Here is an 18739-nt window from a genome sequence, read left to right on the forward strand (position 1 = left end):
CTTTTATTGTACACATGTAACAGAACACATAAAAGGAACGGTGCGTTTCTGTATCCAATGGTATGTTTTATTTGCTGCGCTTTTCCCTTAACTAGCTAACGCTCACGGGGAAAGTACATATAAAAATATAAAGAAGCGTCGTGACATTTTTATAATTAAAACTAACTTCACGAACTTAATAATGGACGGTAATGGACAGTCTTATGTGTAATATGAATGTCTATAATATCGATCAAGTACAGTGCACGCCGTGGCGTTCACATTTTGTACTAGGCCACTGTAAATTCACGAGTATGTTCACGAACATACGTTTTTACATCGATAAAAACTACTTCTCTAAAAGATACAACGACGATGAATGCCTTCCGGCTCAAAGGTAAAAAGTGATATTGTACAATCGTTTAAAAAATCTCATATAAATATTCTCTTAATTCGTCTAAAAAATTTTCCCTAGCAAGGCGTAAAAAGGCACTTTTCTGTATACGTTTAAAAAATACTGAAATTGATTTCAAGCGATATTATGACTCTAAGAAAATTTGCACATCTTTACTTCCCTGACGTTCAGATCATAAAATTGTTAAAAAAAGAACTCTCCTTAAGTAAGTACGAGCGGATCTCTATACTGTAATAAATGTATGTTCAAAAGATGAATCGGTTCAGTTTGTCAGATCTAAACAATAAAAACTTTGGTCGACTTTGTTAAGTATAGACAAGTACGTATCGCATCGAAACTATGGCAGCTATCAACGAGACGATTAGACTGCTGTGATTGTACGGAGCTGCATTGCAGCCATCCTTGCTATTACAAGTGCAGTACTCCATAAATATGTTGTAGGTCCCAGTTCTCATGAGACAAAATCTCTCGTCACCCTGAATTCCTGGCTCACCCATGTAAGCGCAACTACGAAAGTACCTCCATACCCCATTGACTAAGAACAATGATAAGGTCCATCAAATATAAATATAAACCATTCCTTTATATCCTACATAGTTAATGCATTCACATACCTTTCTGGCGAATCTTACGACACATCATTGGTCTGACGCCAGGTAAGTGCTCCAGATCTGGTTCTTGTTTACAGTCAGTGATTGGCACTGTGGTATTGTCAAAGGGATCTGCACATTTTGGATCTGAGTCTGACCTGCATACCCAACACTTGATGTTCCCAGGACTTGAGTATCCTGTAAATATTACACCATTGAAAATAATATTCTAGTAAAAATGAATAGAAATTTAAAAGAGTGGAAAACATAATACACAGTTCAAGAACATAAACAGATCATTTTGGAATTATTAACATTATTCAGCAGAAAAAATTTGTATCTGATAGTTCCTATTTGTGCAATAGATGGAGAAAACTTTCTTTTTGCACATAATGGTTTGCAGTTTAGTAAGCACAGACATTGAGAAAGCTCACAAATGAATTGTGTTCGTTGTTGTCTATTAATTTGTCAACAAAACAACTCGCTGAAAAGAAAATGTAAAGGCCAAAGGGTATAGCCGGATAAGATAGTCAAAAATGCCCTTGAGCCGAATTTTATCGACGATGTGCCATTCGATAGAGCACCAAGAAAAAACATACTGTGCAAAATTTCAACCCTGTATCTCGATCGGGAGGGTAGTTATGGGGTAAAATCGAAAAATCAGTTTTTGGCCTATTTTCCCTAGTTAATGACGTTTAGAAATTCTGAAAAAAATCTGACACATGTCAAGAACCCAAATACATACTTTGCAATTAGTTTCAGATTTTTAAAATGGAAATCCTGCTTGTAAAAAATCAAAAACCTCAAAAAAATCGAAAAAATGCAGATTTCACATGGAAGTTCTAGAGTGTCACCTTTTATATTTTTACAGTAGCAGTATATTGTTATAAGTATTGTTCATGAATTTTTTCAGATTTTTCGGTTTGGTGCGCCGTTGTTAAAAAAAATAAAAACCGATTTTTTCGACGTTTTTTCCGCGAAGAACTAAGCTAACCTTAAAATTGTTACGTTCTATTTATTCTGTAAGTCTATCAGGCTCTGATAAACCTTGAGCATTCTACAGAAGTAATTAAAAAATGAAATCAACTTAATTAATATTTCTACAGTATAAACATTACATCTAGAAATATCAATCACGTTTCCAACAGTTCAGTTGGCTCAGTGCGTTAGGCGTTCGATTGTGGACCGGCCTATACTAGGTTCGCTCCCGGCATAGGTATACATTTTGTTGGAAAACTTTATTTTATTAAATAAGATGACTTTATTTATTCAATGCAAATAAAGTTACACAGTGGATTAAACAGTGATCGTAGTGTGAATTGAAAAAAGACATAAACTGTATTGAAATAAGGAAAAGCTAATGCTGTAGCGTAAAAGATGCTATGATGTGTACTGTACTGTATAAGAGCGACGACTGACTGGTTCGTCCCTGGAAAAACCTTTGGTCCCTTTCCTTAAGTGGGGGTGTCATAAACCACTTGGGCCAGGCAACGAAATCTCTGCTCCTACGGTCGAAGTCGCACCATAGCCTGTCTGTATAACATTATCGTTGGATTCCAACACATTTTTTTTACTTGATTAATTCTTTTTTTTATGTCTGACTATATAATAATCAATGGTGTGTTTGTAGATTTCTTTTAGAAGCAATATCTACATTAAAAAAAAAAATATTTTAAGGTGAAATTCGCAAAAAAATTATAATACATAGCTTGTGCGGATCTTAATTATCTCAGTTTCATTTTATCGTGTTTTCTGTAAAGCATATTTTATTTTATCGATGAATTGAAAGATTTATTTATGTTGAAAATTGGAAGAACTTCTGGCAGTACTCGACATTTTCAGCAGTAATTCCATTTATGTGTCTTCGAGTTTTAAATACTTTGTTATAGAGAAGAGAAAGAAATTCAAGTTGTAGGAATGGCTCTATTGTTGTTTACTTCTTTTGAGGCATTCAATTTGGTACCTCGTCTCTTATGCGGAACAGCACAATTGTCGTGTATGTACCACTCAGGGTTGCTAATGAAATATTTCACAGTGAAAGCAGATGTTCCGATACTTGTCAAAGTAAACTAACGGATCTATAAAAGCATATTTAGAATGACAAACTTTTGATGTTTCATTAACTTTTACCTTTGTTTACCTTTATACATTTACATTTTCTTTTCTTTACTCAACTACACAATAGATATAAAGTGCTCTATCGAATGGCACATCGTCGATAAAATTCGGCTCAAGGGCATTTTTGACTATCTTATCCGGCTATACCCTTTCTCCAAAACAATGCGTTAAGGTTATGATCTAAACTGTAATGGATCGATACACTGATAAATATTTACCTTGATGCACGCAGAAGAGGAAGAACAATACTGTCAACAAGGCGCGAATGTTATTTTCCTGGGCCATTTTTAAAGAGGCGAGTGGTCACTTAATAAGAACTGAAAATACCTTGCGTTAAGACGCAACGTTAATTACTCCAACTGCCCACGCCTACGACTGACCACGCCACTCAACCAGTGTTGCTAGATGGTACGGGAAAACTCGCGCATGCGCGGGGAATCCAGGAACGTATCTGCGTTCTACAGTCCGTAGCTTGTGGGGCAAGTTTTCTTTAGAGCGGTCTTAAACTTTTGTCCACTACTGTATATATACAATTAGAATATATTTATATATTACATGTACATACACACATCAAATTTTAATATAACATACGCATGTTAAACGTTATGTTTGAAAATCGAGAAGAAAAGATTGTGCGAAGCTATGCGGGGCAACCAAGGTGCCCGATCCTCCCTGCTGTGGAGCCGTCGGCCCGCTAGAGATTTCTTCCCGCGTGGACCAGCGCGGACGTCCATCGGCGGCTTTGGCCTTCCCGAGCCTTCCCGCGACCATCTAGTATGCGCTCACCTTTAACTTAAAAGGACACGAAGCTACGATCGGGACGCGCGTCCGTCTCGTCTCGCGGACTTGCACGCGTGGGAATTAATTCCGAAATCATGAGATTCTGTTCTCTCCCCCGCTAGGAATGGCACTGTTTCTGTCGCTCGTACGGGCCAGTGTATTGGACCACTCGAAACATAAACAAATCGGCGGGCAATACACCACGCCTTTTCGGGCAACGTTGCAATCTATGTATTGTTATGGTTTCTGAGTCGATACGTTATAATGTAGTATGAGGAAGTCCCTTCCAACACGTGTTTTTCCTCGTGTTTTCGTCGGACGGTGGTCATGAAGTAATTCATGCTCGTCAAAAAACAAATTTTTACAGTAGCCTCATTTTTAGAGTAGACCAGTATTTACCCGTCCTTATTACCAGTAATAAAATTTATGGGGGCTTAAGGCTGAAGCTAACGGACGAACGGTGCCTTCTACCTACGAGCCACTGATTTTGAACAATGTAGGAGACAAATAACTTTTAGGTCTTTACGGATAGGAGAAATTCTGTGATGTCGAATGTTTCCAATATAAACTCCCAAAAACTCATTGTCGTCGATTTGTAAAATCAACAATTCATCAAAAAATCATTTCGCGTCCGGCGATTTCGGCAATTGTAAGTGCACGAAAAAAAAAACAAAGTTACTATGGACGGTATCAACCTGTGTACTGCACATTCGGAGTGTACGACACCCCAACAACAATTTAGGTAAAATAAACGACATCTCACGTCCTCCTTCCACGCGTTCTGTTTTTTCGCGACGTGAAAGTTGCAATTTTTGTGACAAACGCTATCCCAAAGAATATTCAGCAATTTCATGGACCCGAAATGACAAACAATTCAAACCTAACAGCTGTTTGTAGTTACTGGAGTGTTTCACATCTCGTGTGTGCCGCACGGTGGGCAATGTGGACGAAATCTGTGTCAAAATCCAAAAACTTTCGATAGAAATGAGATAGAGCGATAAATTATTTTCTTTGTCTACGACCCCAGAATTTTGCAAAAAAAATCGAATTTTTTGCGAACTTAACTAATGAAATTGTCTTTTTTATTATTAATTTCTTATTATTAATTCCTGGAGTAATTCAATTGTAATTCTGCACAACTCTGATTCACGATCAAGCATATTGCGCAATAATTATTGTGCAGCATGATGTTTACGCAAATCTACATTGTGCAATAGGCAGTGGCAATTTTGTGGCAAATTCAGTGGCCCATTTTACCTAAGAGTCGTCTGCGCGTACTAGGCCACGGCCGGCCACGGCCATTCGTGCAATACGCAGTGCAATAGGTCCCTTTACCTAAAAGAGTTGGGGAGCTCACGGAGACCTTTTTTTTCTGCCGCGCACAGCAGGTAGCCCTGCTCCCTGCTGTGGAGCCGTCGGCCCGCTAGAGATTTCTTCCCGCGTGGACCAGCGCGGACGTCCATCGGCGGCTTTGGCCTTCCCGAGCCTTCCCGTGGCCTTCCCTCGACCATCTAGTATGCGCTCACCTTTACGCGACATCCTTACGTAGTTTCCCCAAGTGACTTGGGGGTAAGAACTTCCACCTCCACCGTGGAGGACTGTCCGGAAGACCCTCCTCCCTCAAGTCAATCGGCTAATGAGGACGACCCTGTCAAACTTTAGGACCCATCCCCTCGAGGATTTTTCTCTCCAACGAGGTGACCAGCGCGAGCGGACCTAGGAGCAGCGTCAGATAGTCTTCTCGTGCCATACAGAGATCATCGTGATCCCAGCCTCTTTCGTTGAACTTAGAATCGTACGCAGTCCACCGCTCATCAACCTTCGGATCCGGTTACCCTAGATTAATTTGGCGGGTAACAATTCGGTGACACGGCGATTTAGAATCCTTCTCTGCTGTTTAATAGCAGAGGTATACGAGAACAACGAAATATCTTGCCTGATACGCGAATTGCGAAACACCTTCCAGAGATGATCTACAGTTCACAGGCACGTAATTTTCCGAGAACAATGTTATTAACTGTTGATTGGGATTTATACCTTTGCACACATTCTCTACAGTGGGCTCGTCTCCGTCAGGCAAATTTACACAGCTCGCTAAAGCAGAAGAAATAGAATTATAATATGCGACATGTATCTATATAATCGATGCAAATAATTCTTATTTTGTGGATAGATTAGCAGTATAGTACTAAACTTAATACCTTCTAGTTTTTCCAATACATTCACTGTTCTAACGATCAACTTAACACAGTGATAGCACTGTCCGTGTCGAAATACGAACGTATAATTGACATGGTACTCTTCAAGCATATTTACACAATAACCATGGTCGGTCATTGTATCCGCATTGATCTCCGTCAAAGTATTTCTGCCATTTTCCCATGAAAACCATGATCCCCTTATGACGGAGGGAATTTGACAATCTTGAAGAGAATCTGTGACTGGAAAACAAACATAATTGGTAGATCATTTTCCCAGGAATCTGTGATATCGTTAAATCAATCGTTATCGCTTCAATCAAAAATATTTACGCTTAATGAAATTTTTTTATTGTGACAAAATACAATTTCGTTGCTCACGAAATTCATTTGAAATTTGAGAAATCGTGTAAACGTAGTAAACAATCGTATTTGATTTTGAAATTTATCGGAAGCTTACCTTGCCACAGATAAAGGAAAGCGAGTAAAACCGAGTGCCACACTTTTGTCATGTTGTCGAACGATATAATTTGGAGACGTTGGAAAAATTATATTTTAATTAGAAACGATCATCCAACGTGTGTTAAAACTAAAATTTTTCTCGTTGACACTTAAATAAGTTTTCTTTGGACGCTTTTTACACTCGGATCTTGATAGAATCCTACTTTCGTCTTCGGAATGCGAATTGTTCGCAGGCATTTTTCGGTGTGCAGCATGCGAAAATTCGAATTCTCCAGACATAAGATAAGGGTACCAGTACCAAACTGTACCAAACCGCTCCTAAAAAACCGCAACTAATAGTTGCAGACGCAGATATCTGTCACGTGAACTTTTTGTTTATTTACATCTACTGTCTTGTCTCGTTGGACAGAATTGTATGCAATGCATTTTTCGGGTAGATTTCCGAAAATCGGTCAAATCGGATTCAGCTGAAATTTTGTACATAAATACATAGATTCATTTTGCATTAAATGTTTTCCTTGGATTTTCCCAAGGCTTTTCCCCAAGCTTGAGCTATGCGCGATCGTTAACGCGTTCGCTACGTATTCATTGTTTGTTAATGCTCCTTTGGAAGACATCTGAGCTAATATAAATATACCCCGCGGTTCCTTCACATTTTCCAAGGCTTTACTCAAGCCGTCTATAATGCCTCTCCCTGCCACCGCGTGCACAGTAACCATGTCTGCCCACTCCACAATCTTATAGATTCCCTTTTAAAATTGCAACGACACCGTGTTACCAATGTCCGCGAACTTCCGGTCCTCCATTATGTAAAAGTCATGCTTGCTAGCCAGATCTTTTAAACGTTTTATAAAACCATCGCTGAAGTCTTCTATTATGTCCACATGTATTTTTAACACAACGATGTGTGGTCCTATCAAATCGGTTAATTCCAAAATTGATTCCGCTTTAGTCAAGTCCGCAGCTTCCTGTAGTCTCTTCCATGGAACGCTTTAGGTTCCTATGCATCTCAACACCTAATAGAAAGTTTTTGTCACTAAAGCTTAATTCAAATTGATATAAATAATAAGAACAGACTGCTCCTATACCAACCTTTGGTAATACGATTATTTCCGCTTGTCGAAGGTTCATCAATGGCTCTGCTTCCATTGAAACCATCATTTTCATTATCTTCAGTTTCTACACGCGAGAAATGATGCAGCGGGACTTCAATAGGATCTGCGAATATAAAGACAAGATATATTATAGCACATATTTATAGCACTATTTCTTAACTATATTTCTTTATGAATAAATAATATATAAATACCTGGTAAATGTAAACTTGGTACTGCAGACCGAGAAATTCCTCGCCAACCAATATATTTGGCCTCAAAATGTCTAATGCATATTGCCTGCTCTAAAAGTTTTTTCTCTGGCAAAAGCAATAAGTCTTTGTTCCCAGCCGCAGAGAGCCATTTGGAAATTCTTTTCTCGTGTCTTCTGTCCTTAGGAAATTTGTACAAGCTGCTATAATTGCCGGGGCATTTAAGAACGACGCACAATTTCGCAACCATAGCTAAATATGTACTTTTCACTAAATACACGTGAATGCGCGTGGATACAGAATGATGCAGAACTGAGCTGAACTGAAGCTTGGCTTGTGTTGGCTTGGCTTGGCTTGGTTTCACTCAGGTGTTCACAGGTGTTCACTGGGCTTCACTTTCACTGACTTTCACAACGGTACTTGCTGAAAGGATCCAACTCGTCGTAAGTTATCAAGTACGATTTCAAGTTCTACTTCCAAAATCCGATGCATTTCATTTTGTAATCGGGCAGACCTGTACGTAAAAAACTGAATTAGAGGACAAACAACTTAGCACAACTGATGCATTACGAGTGACAAGAACTTACTGTAAATGTCTACAGGTCTTCCCAAATGATCGACGGACAGGCAGTAGGTCTCGTCAATGGCGATTTCTTTCTGGTCAGTGTCGCACACAGAGAAATCCGAAATGTTCTGCTTGCAATAAATATTCGGACGAGGCGATAGCGTCACCCCGCCCAAAATTCTAGTCTCGAACAGAATATCCCCTTTCTGGTTGAACATGTATTTTCCAGCCACGGGACACCGCACCGGTACAGGATCCTTCGCTATAATTCGATTCATTAAATGATGTACAGCTACGTTTTCGACCTATCGTTTGTCATACTAACACAGGAATAAATCATATTTCCATTCTTCTTTGTTGGGAAACTGTACCCAGGAGCAGACCGTGTGGAAGTCGTCCTTGATCACTGCAATACCTCGTCGATATCTGATGATGTTGTGGTGTCGACGTACGAAGTCGAAGCAGACGTAATCTTTTTGACTGAAAACCCGATTCACTTGATTACTATAGAAATTAATTGTAAACTAATTGTATAATGCAAATGATACATATAGAAAGTGTTTTGTACCATCCGTCAACAGTTAACCTCGCCATCATCACTCTGGTGTCCCTGGACTCTCGACACACGTAAATCGTACGTCTGTAACGACCCTCGTCAGGATACCAGGTTTCAATGATGTGTGTTTCATTGATGAATATATCTGCGTCAATGTTAGCCGTGTTTATCCATTGTCCGCTCATGTGTTCTGGTAATCTACATCCTGGCTCCACCACTTCCGCTTTAACGGGTGTCACCCTTAAACGCTCGGGACTTTTCTCAACAGTTTTCAACTTATTACACTCCGCTGTAATAGAGACTCCGATGTATAGGTCGTCGTCTCGATTCTATAAGAAACACCTGTACTTTTCGTCTTTTCTCGACTCTTTCGTATTCGCGATTGCGAAGAAATGGTTCTTGTCCACGAACCAGTCTCCCAGGCAACTGTACTCGACCACTGAAACATTTATGGTTTAGAATAGGCAGGCAATTTTATAAAAATTAGACTGCGAATCTTTATGCAAAATAAAAATGTTCTACATTAAACGTGGGAAGCAGGAATGAAATAAACATTGTACTGTTTTATATTTCGCCCAATCAATATCTTCATGAACGCATAAAGATCCACTGTCTACTAATAATATTACCTCCGTCGAATGTATCTTTCATTCCAGAACACTTCTTGTAAGTTATATTAAACTTTTGATTGGTTATTAAGAACTATGTTCCTGCAGTTTGACATGATCGGATTTGAGCGTCCGGATGATTGCACTCTCCTCTGAACCTGTATCGGTTCTGTAATCGTAGCGGGAAAATTAATTGGTCAGTTTAGAATCCTTCTCTGCTGTTTAATAGCAGAGGTATACGAGAACAACGAAATATCTTGCCTGATACGCGAATTGCCAAACACCTTCCAGAGATGATCTACAGTTCACAGGCACGTAATTTTCCGAGAACAATGTTATTAACTGTTGATTGGGATTTATACCTTTGCACACATTCTCTACAGTGGGCTCGTCTCCGTCAGGCAAATTTACACAGCTCGCTAAAGCAGAAGAAATAGAATTATAATATGCGACATGTATCTATATAATCGATGCAAATAATTCTTATTTTGTGGATAGATTAGCAGTATAGTACTAAACTTAATACCTTCTAGTTTTTCCAATACATTCACTGTTCTAACGATCAACTTAACACAGTGATAGCACTGTCCGTGTCGAAATACGAACGTATAATTGACATGGTACTCTTCAAGCATATTTACACAATAACCATGGTCGGTCATTGTATCCGCATTGATCTCCGTCAAAGTATTTCTGCCATTTTCCCATGAAAACCATGATCCCCTTATGACGGAGGGAATTTGACAATCTTGAAGAGAATCTGTGACTGGAAAACAAACATAATTGGTAGATCATTTTCCCAGGAATCTGTTTGATGTACAGCTATGAATTTAATATTTAATGTTCGTAGCGGGAAAATTAATTGTCGAGGGCAAATTGTATCGAGTGAAAAATCCCGTACGTCGCTCGAAGCGAAACCTTTCCAACGAAAATTAATCGCAAGTATGGCAATTCTCTTATCAACATGTGATTCAACAGCAGTGATTTCGATCAGAAAAAGTACGCAAAGCATCGAAAAGTGAAAAATCTACGCTTCGCGATCGTCGACGTTTTATCGTTCCTGGAGACCCTATGTAAGAAATAGCCTACTAACTCGGCTATTCGCTAGGTTAAAAGGTGTGGGCGGTAAATGATACGCTGATCGACGGTGAAGCCGTCCGCAAAGGTGCGATTTATTAAGAAGAGATCTTTTAGTACTCTACACTCCGAGCGTCACTGGAAGAGTGACCGCTCAGGTAAACTCTAGTCTTAAGGACACCTTGTTGCCAGCGTGTTTTCTACCTGCACCCCCAAATGTGCACTGGGTTTTTACCTGAAGGGTACGCGTCGCGCTGTCGAGCCGCACGCTGCCCGCTCTCGACATTCGCAATTTCGATATTCCTTACACCTACAAGGGTCTCGAGAAGGCCAACACTTTATTATTTTTTATTAGGGTCCGAAACTCAAATTGCAAACCCTTGGACCATCGGCTTAAAGACCATCATTAAGCACAACTCCCTAAGAGTTTCGGATAAATAACTCTGTCTGTCGAGTCCTTGGAAAATACGTTTTTCAAGGAAGCATTGTTCTCGAAGTCGATGGTCGTCGTCCGCGTGCAACAAGGGATCATAAATTGAACGCACGTGTTGGCCACTTGGGCCTTTCGTTTGTTCACGTGACTCTGTGTCAGGGTTGCCAGATGCGGCCCCTTACGTTTCCGTCCCTCGCCATCAAACTGCGTTAAGCCTGCCTTCACTTCCCCCACTCTTACCCCTGCCGCTGCCGCGTACCGCGTGGAGCATGCTACCGAGTGACGCAGAAAACACCGTACGCTTTGTTCGCTCGCGTAACTGCCGATTTCAAAATGTTTGATTGTAAAGAAATGGGTTCGCGACTGTTCGAATGTTATCCGCCAAACTAATTTTAGACAACTATTTCAATGTAAAATGGATCGTGTGGACAAGGAATTGACTGGAGGAATCGCGTTTCGTTCGAGATCTGTTGGTGAACTCGTCAGTAAGGCTAATCCAACAGATCCTGCCTTAGACGCGCGCAGATCAAACCGTGTTGATCTGTATTGTAGTGAAATGTGCTGATCGTGTATGCAGCAATCACGTGAGACGCTCAAGCAGACTGGTAGGTGTTACTCGTTCAGAGATTCGGAAACGAACTGCTGAAAGTACCGTACGTAGGCCTTGGCGAGAGGTCGGTTAGGCTCCTCGTGGGTGGAGAGGTTGACCTTAGACGAGGAAAGGGAAGTAGAATCTATTGTAATGAGGGAAAGAACTGTCCGGGTTGGTTCAGTCAACTCGTCGTTTACCAATCAGGACACCCTTAATTGTTCAAACTTCCTTCCACAGTGACTGAGAGGTTGGTCTAGTCGGAAGGAAGAGTGGGGTGCTACCTGGTATGAAGGCAAGAGCGGTAAGTGACGTCGCTCGACGGTTGACTGTCGCCCCTTGACCGTATCCTTAAAGAATTGAATGTTTAACCTTGGACTGAGCTTAGCGAACGCGGGCGTAAACATCTGGGTTTACACATCTGGGGTTGTAATTTATGACGGTGAGGGTTCTTTAGAGTTGTATCTTGAGTGACCGTGAATATTCTTAACCTGGGACGAAGTAAGCATTCCGAGAATTGCTGGATGTACAAAATAACATTTGGCCGTACCTGAGTGACCGTAGCATAAATAATCGTCTAATCCGAAAAACGGTTGGAAACGGCTATATCATAAATAAATACGAAGTCGACCCTGAAGCTCTTTATTTCGCGAGGCAGTATGGTTCACTGCAGATGCTATGGTTCTTTATGTTTAAGGGAGAATTTCCGTTAACGAATTTCTTGCGAGGAAAAACATTTCTTTGTGTAGGACGACGATCCGTTGCGACGGAACACGCTTAATACAAGCTGATTTGCTTTGGAAAGTAGGCTATACTGCTATAACGAAATAAATTTGTTCTTGTATATTGTTAAATAAACACAAATTAAGGTTTGAAAAATGTATATTTGCGACCTGCTAACTACAATCACTGCTATTGCTTTCGCTAGCATTCTATTCCACCTAACGGTAATATGTATACTGCAATAACGAAATAAATTTATTCCTGTATATAACAATATGCAATGTAGCGATTATATTATAAACAACGCGACGATTTTGTACAAAATTTTAATAGCAATATGTAAAAAAAAGAAAGTTACCGCAAGAATTTGCAAATTTAATTATAGAAAGCGAAAGCGAATTTACCAGCAAAAGCGATGATTGTAATTAGCAGGTCGCAAACATACATTTTTCAAACCTTAATTTGTGTTTATTTAACAATATACAAGAATAAATTTATTTCATTATAACAGTATAGCCTACTTTCCGAAGCAAATCAGCTTGTATAAGCGTACGGTGTTTTCTGCGCCACTCGGTACATAGCATGCTCCACGCGGCAGTGGCAGTGGTAAGAGTGGGAGAAGCCAAGGCAGGCTTAAGGCGGTAGGATATCTTCGGAGACCTTTTTTTGTGCCACGCACAGCGGGGGGCACAGCGGGCCCGTCGACCCGCTCGTTTATGACCCGCTGTCTCGCGAGTCAGGAACTATAAGGGTGAGCGCATACTAGAGGGTCTCGAGAAGGCCGCGGAGCCTTGCTCTCCGTCTACCTGCTAGAGATTTGTTGCCGCATGGACTCCTTGCTCCCTTCCTCCAAGGCCCCTGCCTTCTCGAAACGATCCGCGGCCTTCTCGAGACCCTCTAGTATGCGCTCACCCTAAACGCACCCTAATGCTTGAAAACTCCCTTCACCGCGCGTATCGAGGTCAGGTCTACGCCCGGATCCTCGCTATCCGACCTCTAGCCAGTGTGCCCAGATTCCACGTTTTTTTTCGCGCATGCGCGTCAAACCAGTAACGTAGCTATATTGCGGCCGATGCGATGATGTAGCAGAGCCCTGAGGCAGCTACAGTCAGCGGCGATAATAAGTGGACACGCTTAAAAATCGCATAACTTTTTAGAAATTGGTCCAAAGGACTTGAATTTTTTTAAGATGTTAGACCGACTAGTTCGCTAGAGAATAAGTAAACTAAAATTTATTACGATTGCAATTGGTAGGAATTATACAAAATTTTAAAATATGATGTTTTGCCAACTTTTTTATCTGGGCCTGTAACGATAACTTAAAAAATGTGTTTTATAGATTTCGGTAGCTGTCATTGTGTCTGCCAAATAAAATATTTTGTTGTTTATTATTTATCTTGCTTAATTATTTTAGCACTCCTTCCCTCTTCCCCATCCTCTAAATACAATAGAATAAGTCGGAATTATATTATTATCTGAATATATATATATATATTATATTTCAATATTTCATATGTATATACGAATATATATACAAATACACTTGTCATTCATTCGTTTTTCATAATCAGTTCCATTCGGCATGGCGCTCAAGGTGCCACATTTCCTCGCGAAGCGTACTTTACTGAGCCTGAAAAGTCGCGCATGCGCGAAAAAAAACGTGGAATCTGGGCACACTGTCTCGAGTAATAAAGGGTCTTATTACCTTGGGACCGTACTAAATGTTCACGGGTGACTTCTCTTCGACCGTTTTCTTTTGTGACCGTATTTTTAATAGCGTGAATAATCGTTAACCGGGATTGAGGTTTTAAAGAGTGTTGCAAGTTTACGAAGATACATAAATACATAAAACCGATCGGCCACGTGCGGAATCGTCACCAAACAACGAGATTGTGTTAATCCTTAATCCTAGTCACGAACTTGTCAAAAACCCAGGTACGATGGCAGATCCTCCGTGCTGCTCTATTCTTTTCGCGAGGACATACGGACCTTTGTGAAGAAATACGGTTCTTGCGACGGAAATTGATCGATTCGATCGACCAATGGCGAATATAATATGTGCGTTGACTTACTTAATCTATGCTAACTCATTGGCACTGTATGGTTGTGCATTGTCTAATATGTTGAGAAGAGGTGCCAGTTTTTTGACGTTCCGTTTGTAGACACCAGTGATGCACAGTGGTCCCAAATCCCGAAAACACGGCCAAAACCTCAAAAATGAACTTCCTCCCTGGAGTTCGTAATTTTAGGGTTTGGTAAAGTGATGTTATGGCCACTGAATGCCACCAAGGAGAAAGGTAAAAAGTTTATGGTACGGTGGACATCAGTGTGGACATTGTCTTCTTAACGCGTAACGCTTTCAAACGAACGGTAGGATTCGCGTGCCAACACTCGGCCATAAGTTTGCTGAGAGCAACGAGGATCTGAAACAGGAAACAGACATCGAATATTTAACAATCTCCTGCTAAAAAAGAACGTTCGGCGTAAACAATCATTCTCCTGCTTACTGGATCATTCTCCCATCGCGCTGGTATCACCGGACGTAATCGTTTTACGCACACCGCTAACTTCATATCTTCAAAGTCTGGATCACTCGGAACATCGTCGTGATAAGGCAACGCGTACGGTTCCACTATTGAATTTTCACCACCGGTTTCGCATCTCCTACACGCTTCCCACAGCACAAGACCCACAGAATACATATCTGCCATCTCAAAGGCATCGAACGAGGATGTGTTCAATGTTTCATCTAAGACTTCTGGAGCCATGTACCGGCGAGTACCTACTCGCGTGTTAGGAGCGATGTCGATTTTTCCGCTTTGTCTGCATGTATATAATAAAAATCAAATGCTGTTCGTTGGTCACGACATCACGGGAGAACGGCTGATATCAAATCTTACAATCACAATATCCGTTTACTCGTTTTCAATGAAATTGTTATTCCAACGATCCTCACCTTATATACCTGACTGCCAAGCCGAAATCGGCGATTGCACATTCACCGCTCCTCTTCACTAAAATATTCTTACTTTTAATATCCCTGTGCGCAATCGCGGGTTTCCGTCGTGTGCCACAGATTTCCGTGTGTAGATGAGCAATTCCAGATACTATCGACAGACAAATTGCTAATAGACTAGGATGATCTAGGACCGTGGTTTGCAAGTAGTCGTGTAGCGATCCTCTCTCATGGTAATCTGTGATCAACAACATCTGTGTGCAAGATCCTGGTCCCGTGATATCATCAGCGATAAATCCTAAAATATTGTCGTGTCTCATCAACATCGTCTGGTAGATCTCGGACTCTCTGGACCAAGATGCTTCCTCCAGCGAGAAGAACACTTTTACTGCTACATTCTCTCCTTTCCATTTTGCTAGCCATACTTCGCCGTAACGTCCTTTCCCGACGCACTGAGAAAAGGCCAATTGTTTAGCGATAGTTTGTTCTACTAATACAGGTAACCCTGATCCAGAACCGCTGCTCTCGATAAAGTCTTTGAGGGTGTCCTTAGAAGGCACTCTCTCTTTCCTTCTGTATCTATGGTATAGAATCACCACAGCTATCAAAATAACCATTAGGCATACGGAAAGAACAGTGGCCAATATTATAAGCGGCGTGCCCGATGCAATGGCCATAGGAATCGGTGCTGCCGTTGGCCTGGGTTCATATTCAGGGACTATGTTTTTGTTGCACAACGCGCTCTTGTTGCAACATATTATGCTCTTCCCTTGCATGTGGGGCACCAGGGTTCCCATACATTGCAGGGAGCCTCGTTCGTCCAGTGGTAAACAACCGAACAACCACTCCGGCACGTACTCCCCTGTGTCTGCATCCCAAAATTCTTCCACAGCACTGAAACAATACCCTCCTTCGCAGGTTCCATTCTGTCGATCGTCCGGGCAGTGTCCTTTACAGTAGCATGTGATTCCCAGAGCTGAAAAAAGAAAAGTGTAATTATCTATCCATCACTCGCCGATGAATTTCGTGTAGCACGATCGGAGCACGGACCACCTGCCGTCAGTTCGAATCTCGTCTTTTCACGGTGTCACTGTTCGAACGGCAACGCGAGACAAGCGCATCTTTGAAATTATATAAAAGTAAACAAAAACACTGAAGAATAACGGTGTATTTCTATTTAGGTAGCGAGAGACGAGGACCATGGATATAGATATCCATGACAAGGACACGTCGGAGACAGATTAGGCGAACGACAGCAAGGAAAATCTGCGCGAGATAAACAACCGAATGGTGCACGTGTCAAAACAGGCGCGATATCGTCCGATGTAATTGCAAATGAGAAAATGATTCATCACCCTAGAGAACAACTGTTGTCGCTGTTTCTTATCTAAACAAATCGATCTTGCTAACGCGTCCTCAAACATTTGAATTTTTAAATTTCCCGCAAACACGATATTTCCGTTTACACATATAAACGTTGAAATATTAAGAGACTGTTTTCACCGGATGTTCGTTCTTGCTGCAACGATCAATCGAAATTGTCCAAATACAGAATGAAATAATAGAATTAAAAAATGCCCCGCTCAAGGGATGCCGCGATGTTCGTCTGACGTTTAGTTACGTGCGTTAACCTTACCAGTTTGGACGAGCAGTAAGAATGCCGCGAAAACGAGGAAGCTCGTGATCTCACGTTTCGCGGTCATTTGGAAATTTCTGCGCGACGTTAGCGTAGCCAAAAGTCCCGGCGACGCGAATGCGACTGATGCGACTGGCCCAGTGATGCCCAATTCCCACCAGCCAGAATCGTGAACGCGAGGACCTTCCCCCTCCGGCGGCTCGGCCGGCTGGGCCCCCCACTCTGACGTACCGTCCTCGCCGCGTTGCTTCTGCTGCGCACGCGCTACACACGAACGTATTTCTACTCTGCCCGTGTGAGTGCCTGTTCGATTGCCCGCGCGTTACACAACAAGCGTATCTGTAACTCTGTCCGTGTGAACTACCTGCTCGACTGATCGACGCCGACGCGTTCCTTCGATTTTCACGTTGCCGAATAAGTTTTGGAAGCATGAGTCGGAAAATCGGAATCTGGAGACAGCGCGCATTTGAATCCCGGTACGGCGCGGTACATTTTGCTATAACTTTTGATCTAAAAAAGATATCGAAGCGAAATTTGAACTAATTTTTTTTTTAAAAAACGGGTTTAATGGTCCATCCTAAAATATGTTTTGTATTTCTTAAATAATTGTTTTCGTTGATTTTTAAAGTTAAGGTAGTCCAGAGGGCCCCCAACACAAATTGATTTTTAGTCGAACCATGCTCAATAAACAATTACGAAAAAATTTATAAATATTCCACTTAATAGCACACATCATTGAGATTTTTTTCAGATTTTTCAGATTATGCAGACATGTTTAAAAAAATTGAAAATCTCGAAACATTCGAAGAAAATGCATATTTCGTATTGAACTTTTCGAGATACCAGTTTTATAAAAATTCATTAGTCCGATATTATTGAAACAATTGTCCTTAATTTTTCTCAGAATTTTTTATAAATTGTATCGTTGTTAAAAAATCAAAATCAATTTTATTCGATACTTCTTTGTTGATGTATTATGTAATACTGAATATTTTTATAATCAGAAAAATAATGTACAGACTTGATAATGCAATATAAAATATTTTATTTACGTTATATTTCAATATACATATGTGCATCACTCCTAACAATTTTGGTAATCACATAATTATTGTAACGACATTTTACATATATCAGGTCGTTAAGTATGAAACTAGACAAATAAAACACTCAAACACATTTGTCAAGTTTCATACATCTCAGGTTACGAAAAAGACATTCTTGAATCTGCTAATATTGATTTTACGTTATCGCGATTTTAAATGGTCCTCTGTCTTTCTACAACATAAAAAAAACACATAGTTAAAGTTATAAGTACAAAGTACTTACAGAATGAAATATTAATGTAACGATACACTTCTCTTTTCTTTGAAGTCATTCTTGAATCTGCTAATATTGATTTTACGTTATCGCGATTTTAAATGGTCCTCTGCCTTTCTACAACATAAAAAGAAACACATAGTTAAAGTTATAATTACAAAGTACTTACAGAATGAAATATTAATGTAACGATACACTTCGCTTTTCTTTGAAGTCATTCTTGAATCTGCTATTTCATTACCGCTGATACCCACGCGTTGCTATATTCAAGGAAAAAGTAGACCTAATTAAAATCGTAATTCTAATTGCAATCTTGTAGGACTCAATATAAATAGTAACGTATACTTATCTTTTTTTATCGATGAATATGGTCACCACTAAAGTAAATTCCTAATAAGATAAAAAAATGTTAAAAACCCATTAAAAAG

General features: G+C 40.4%; 2 protein-coding genes and 1 pseudogene across 4 annotated transcripts; all 3 read right to left on the bottom strand.

The window, feature by feature from the left end:
* Nucleotides 1-45: 45 nt before the first annotated feature.
* On the bottom strand, nt 46-5595 carry LOC143213493 (UPAR/Ly6 domain-containing protein crok-like). Of its 2 annotated transcripts, XM_076433401.1 has the most exons (4): nt 3321-5595; nt 2383-2517; nt 1009-1182; nt 46-929 (listed from the first exon to the last, which is right to left on the bottom strand). In XM_076433401.1, exons 1-4 carry the CDS (start codon nt 3385-3387, stop codon nt 700-702), a joined length of 606 nt encoding a protein of 201 aa, XP_076289516.1. In that variant the 5' UTR covers nt 3388-5595; the 3' UTR covers nt 46-699. The 2 variants fall into 2 exon arrangements, with proteins under 2 accessions (XP_076289516.1, XP_076289517.1); XM_076433402.1 differs by lacking the exon at nt 2383-2517 and having other exon boundaries at nt 3321-5585.
* A 589-nt stretch (nt 5596-6184) lies between these two features.
* LOC143213665 (uncharacterized) lies at nt 6185-10940 on the bottom strand (annotated as a pseudogene). Its single transcript, XR_013010004.1, has 11 exons — nt 10859-10940; nt 10104-10343; nt 9839-9996; nt 9599-9746; nt 8982-9408; nt 8739-8893; nt 8436-8675; nt 7852-8362; nt 7635-7760; nt 6541-7558; nt 6185-6323 (listed from the first exon to the last, which is right to left on the bottom strand). The product of XR_013010004.1 is annotated as an uncharacterized LOC143213665 (transcript).
* Nucleotides 10941-13355: 2415 nt separating this feature from the next.
* On the bottom strand, nt 13356-17534 carry LOC143213475 (bone morphogenetic protein receptor type-1B-like). Its single transcript, XM_076433372.1, has 4 exons — nt 16992-17534; nt 15356-16331; nt 14907-15222; nt 13356-14822 (listed from the first exon to the last, which is right to left on the bottom strand). The coding sequence occupies exons 1-4, from the start codon at nt 17056-17058 to the stop codon at nt 14706-14708; spliced, it is 1476 nt and encodes a 491-aa protein (XP_076289487.1). The 5' UTR covers nt 17059-17534; the 3' UTR covers nt 13356-14705.
* Between the last annotated feature and the right edge of the window lie 1205 nt (nt 17535-18739).

This window comes from Lasioglossum baleicum, chromosome 11, assembly GCF_051020765.1.
Source record: "Lasioglossum baleicum chromosome 11, iyLasBale1, whole genome shotgun sequence".
In the NCBI taxonomy this organism is placed as follows: domain Eukaryota; kingdom Metazoa; phylum Arthropoda; class Insecta; order Hymenoptera; family Halictidae; genus Lasioglossum; species Lasioglossum baleicum.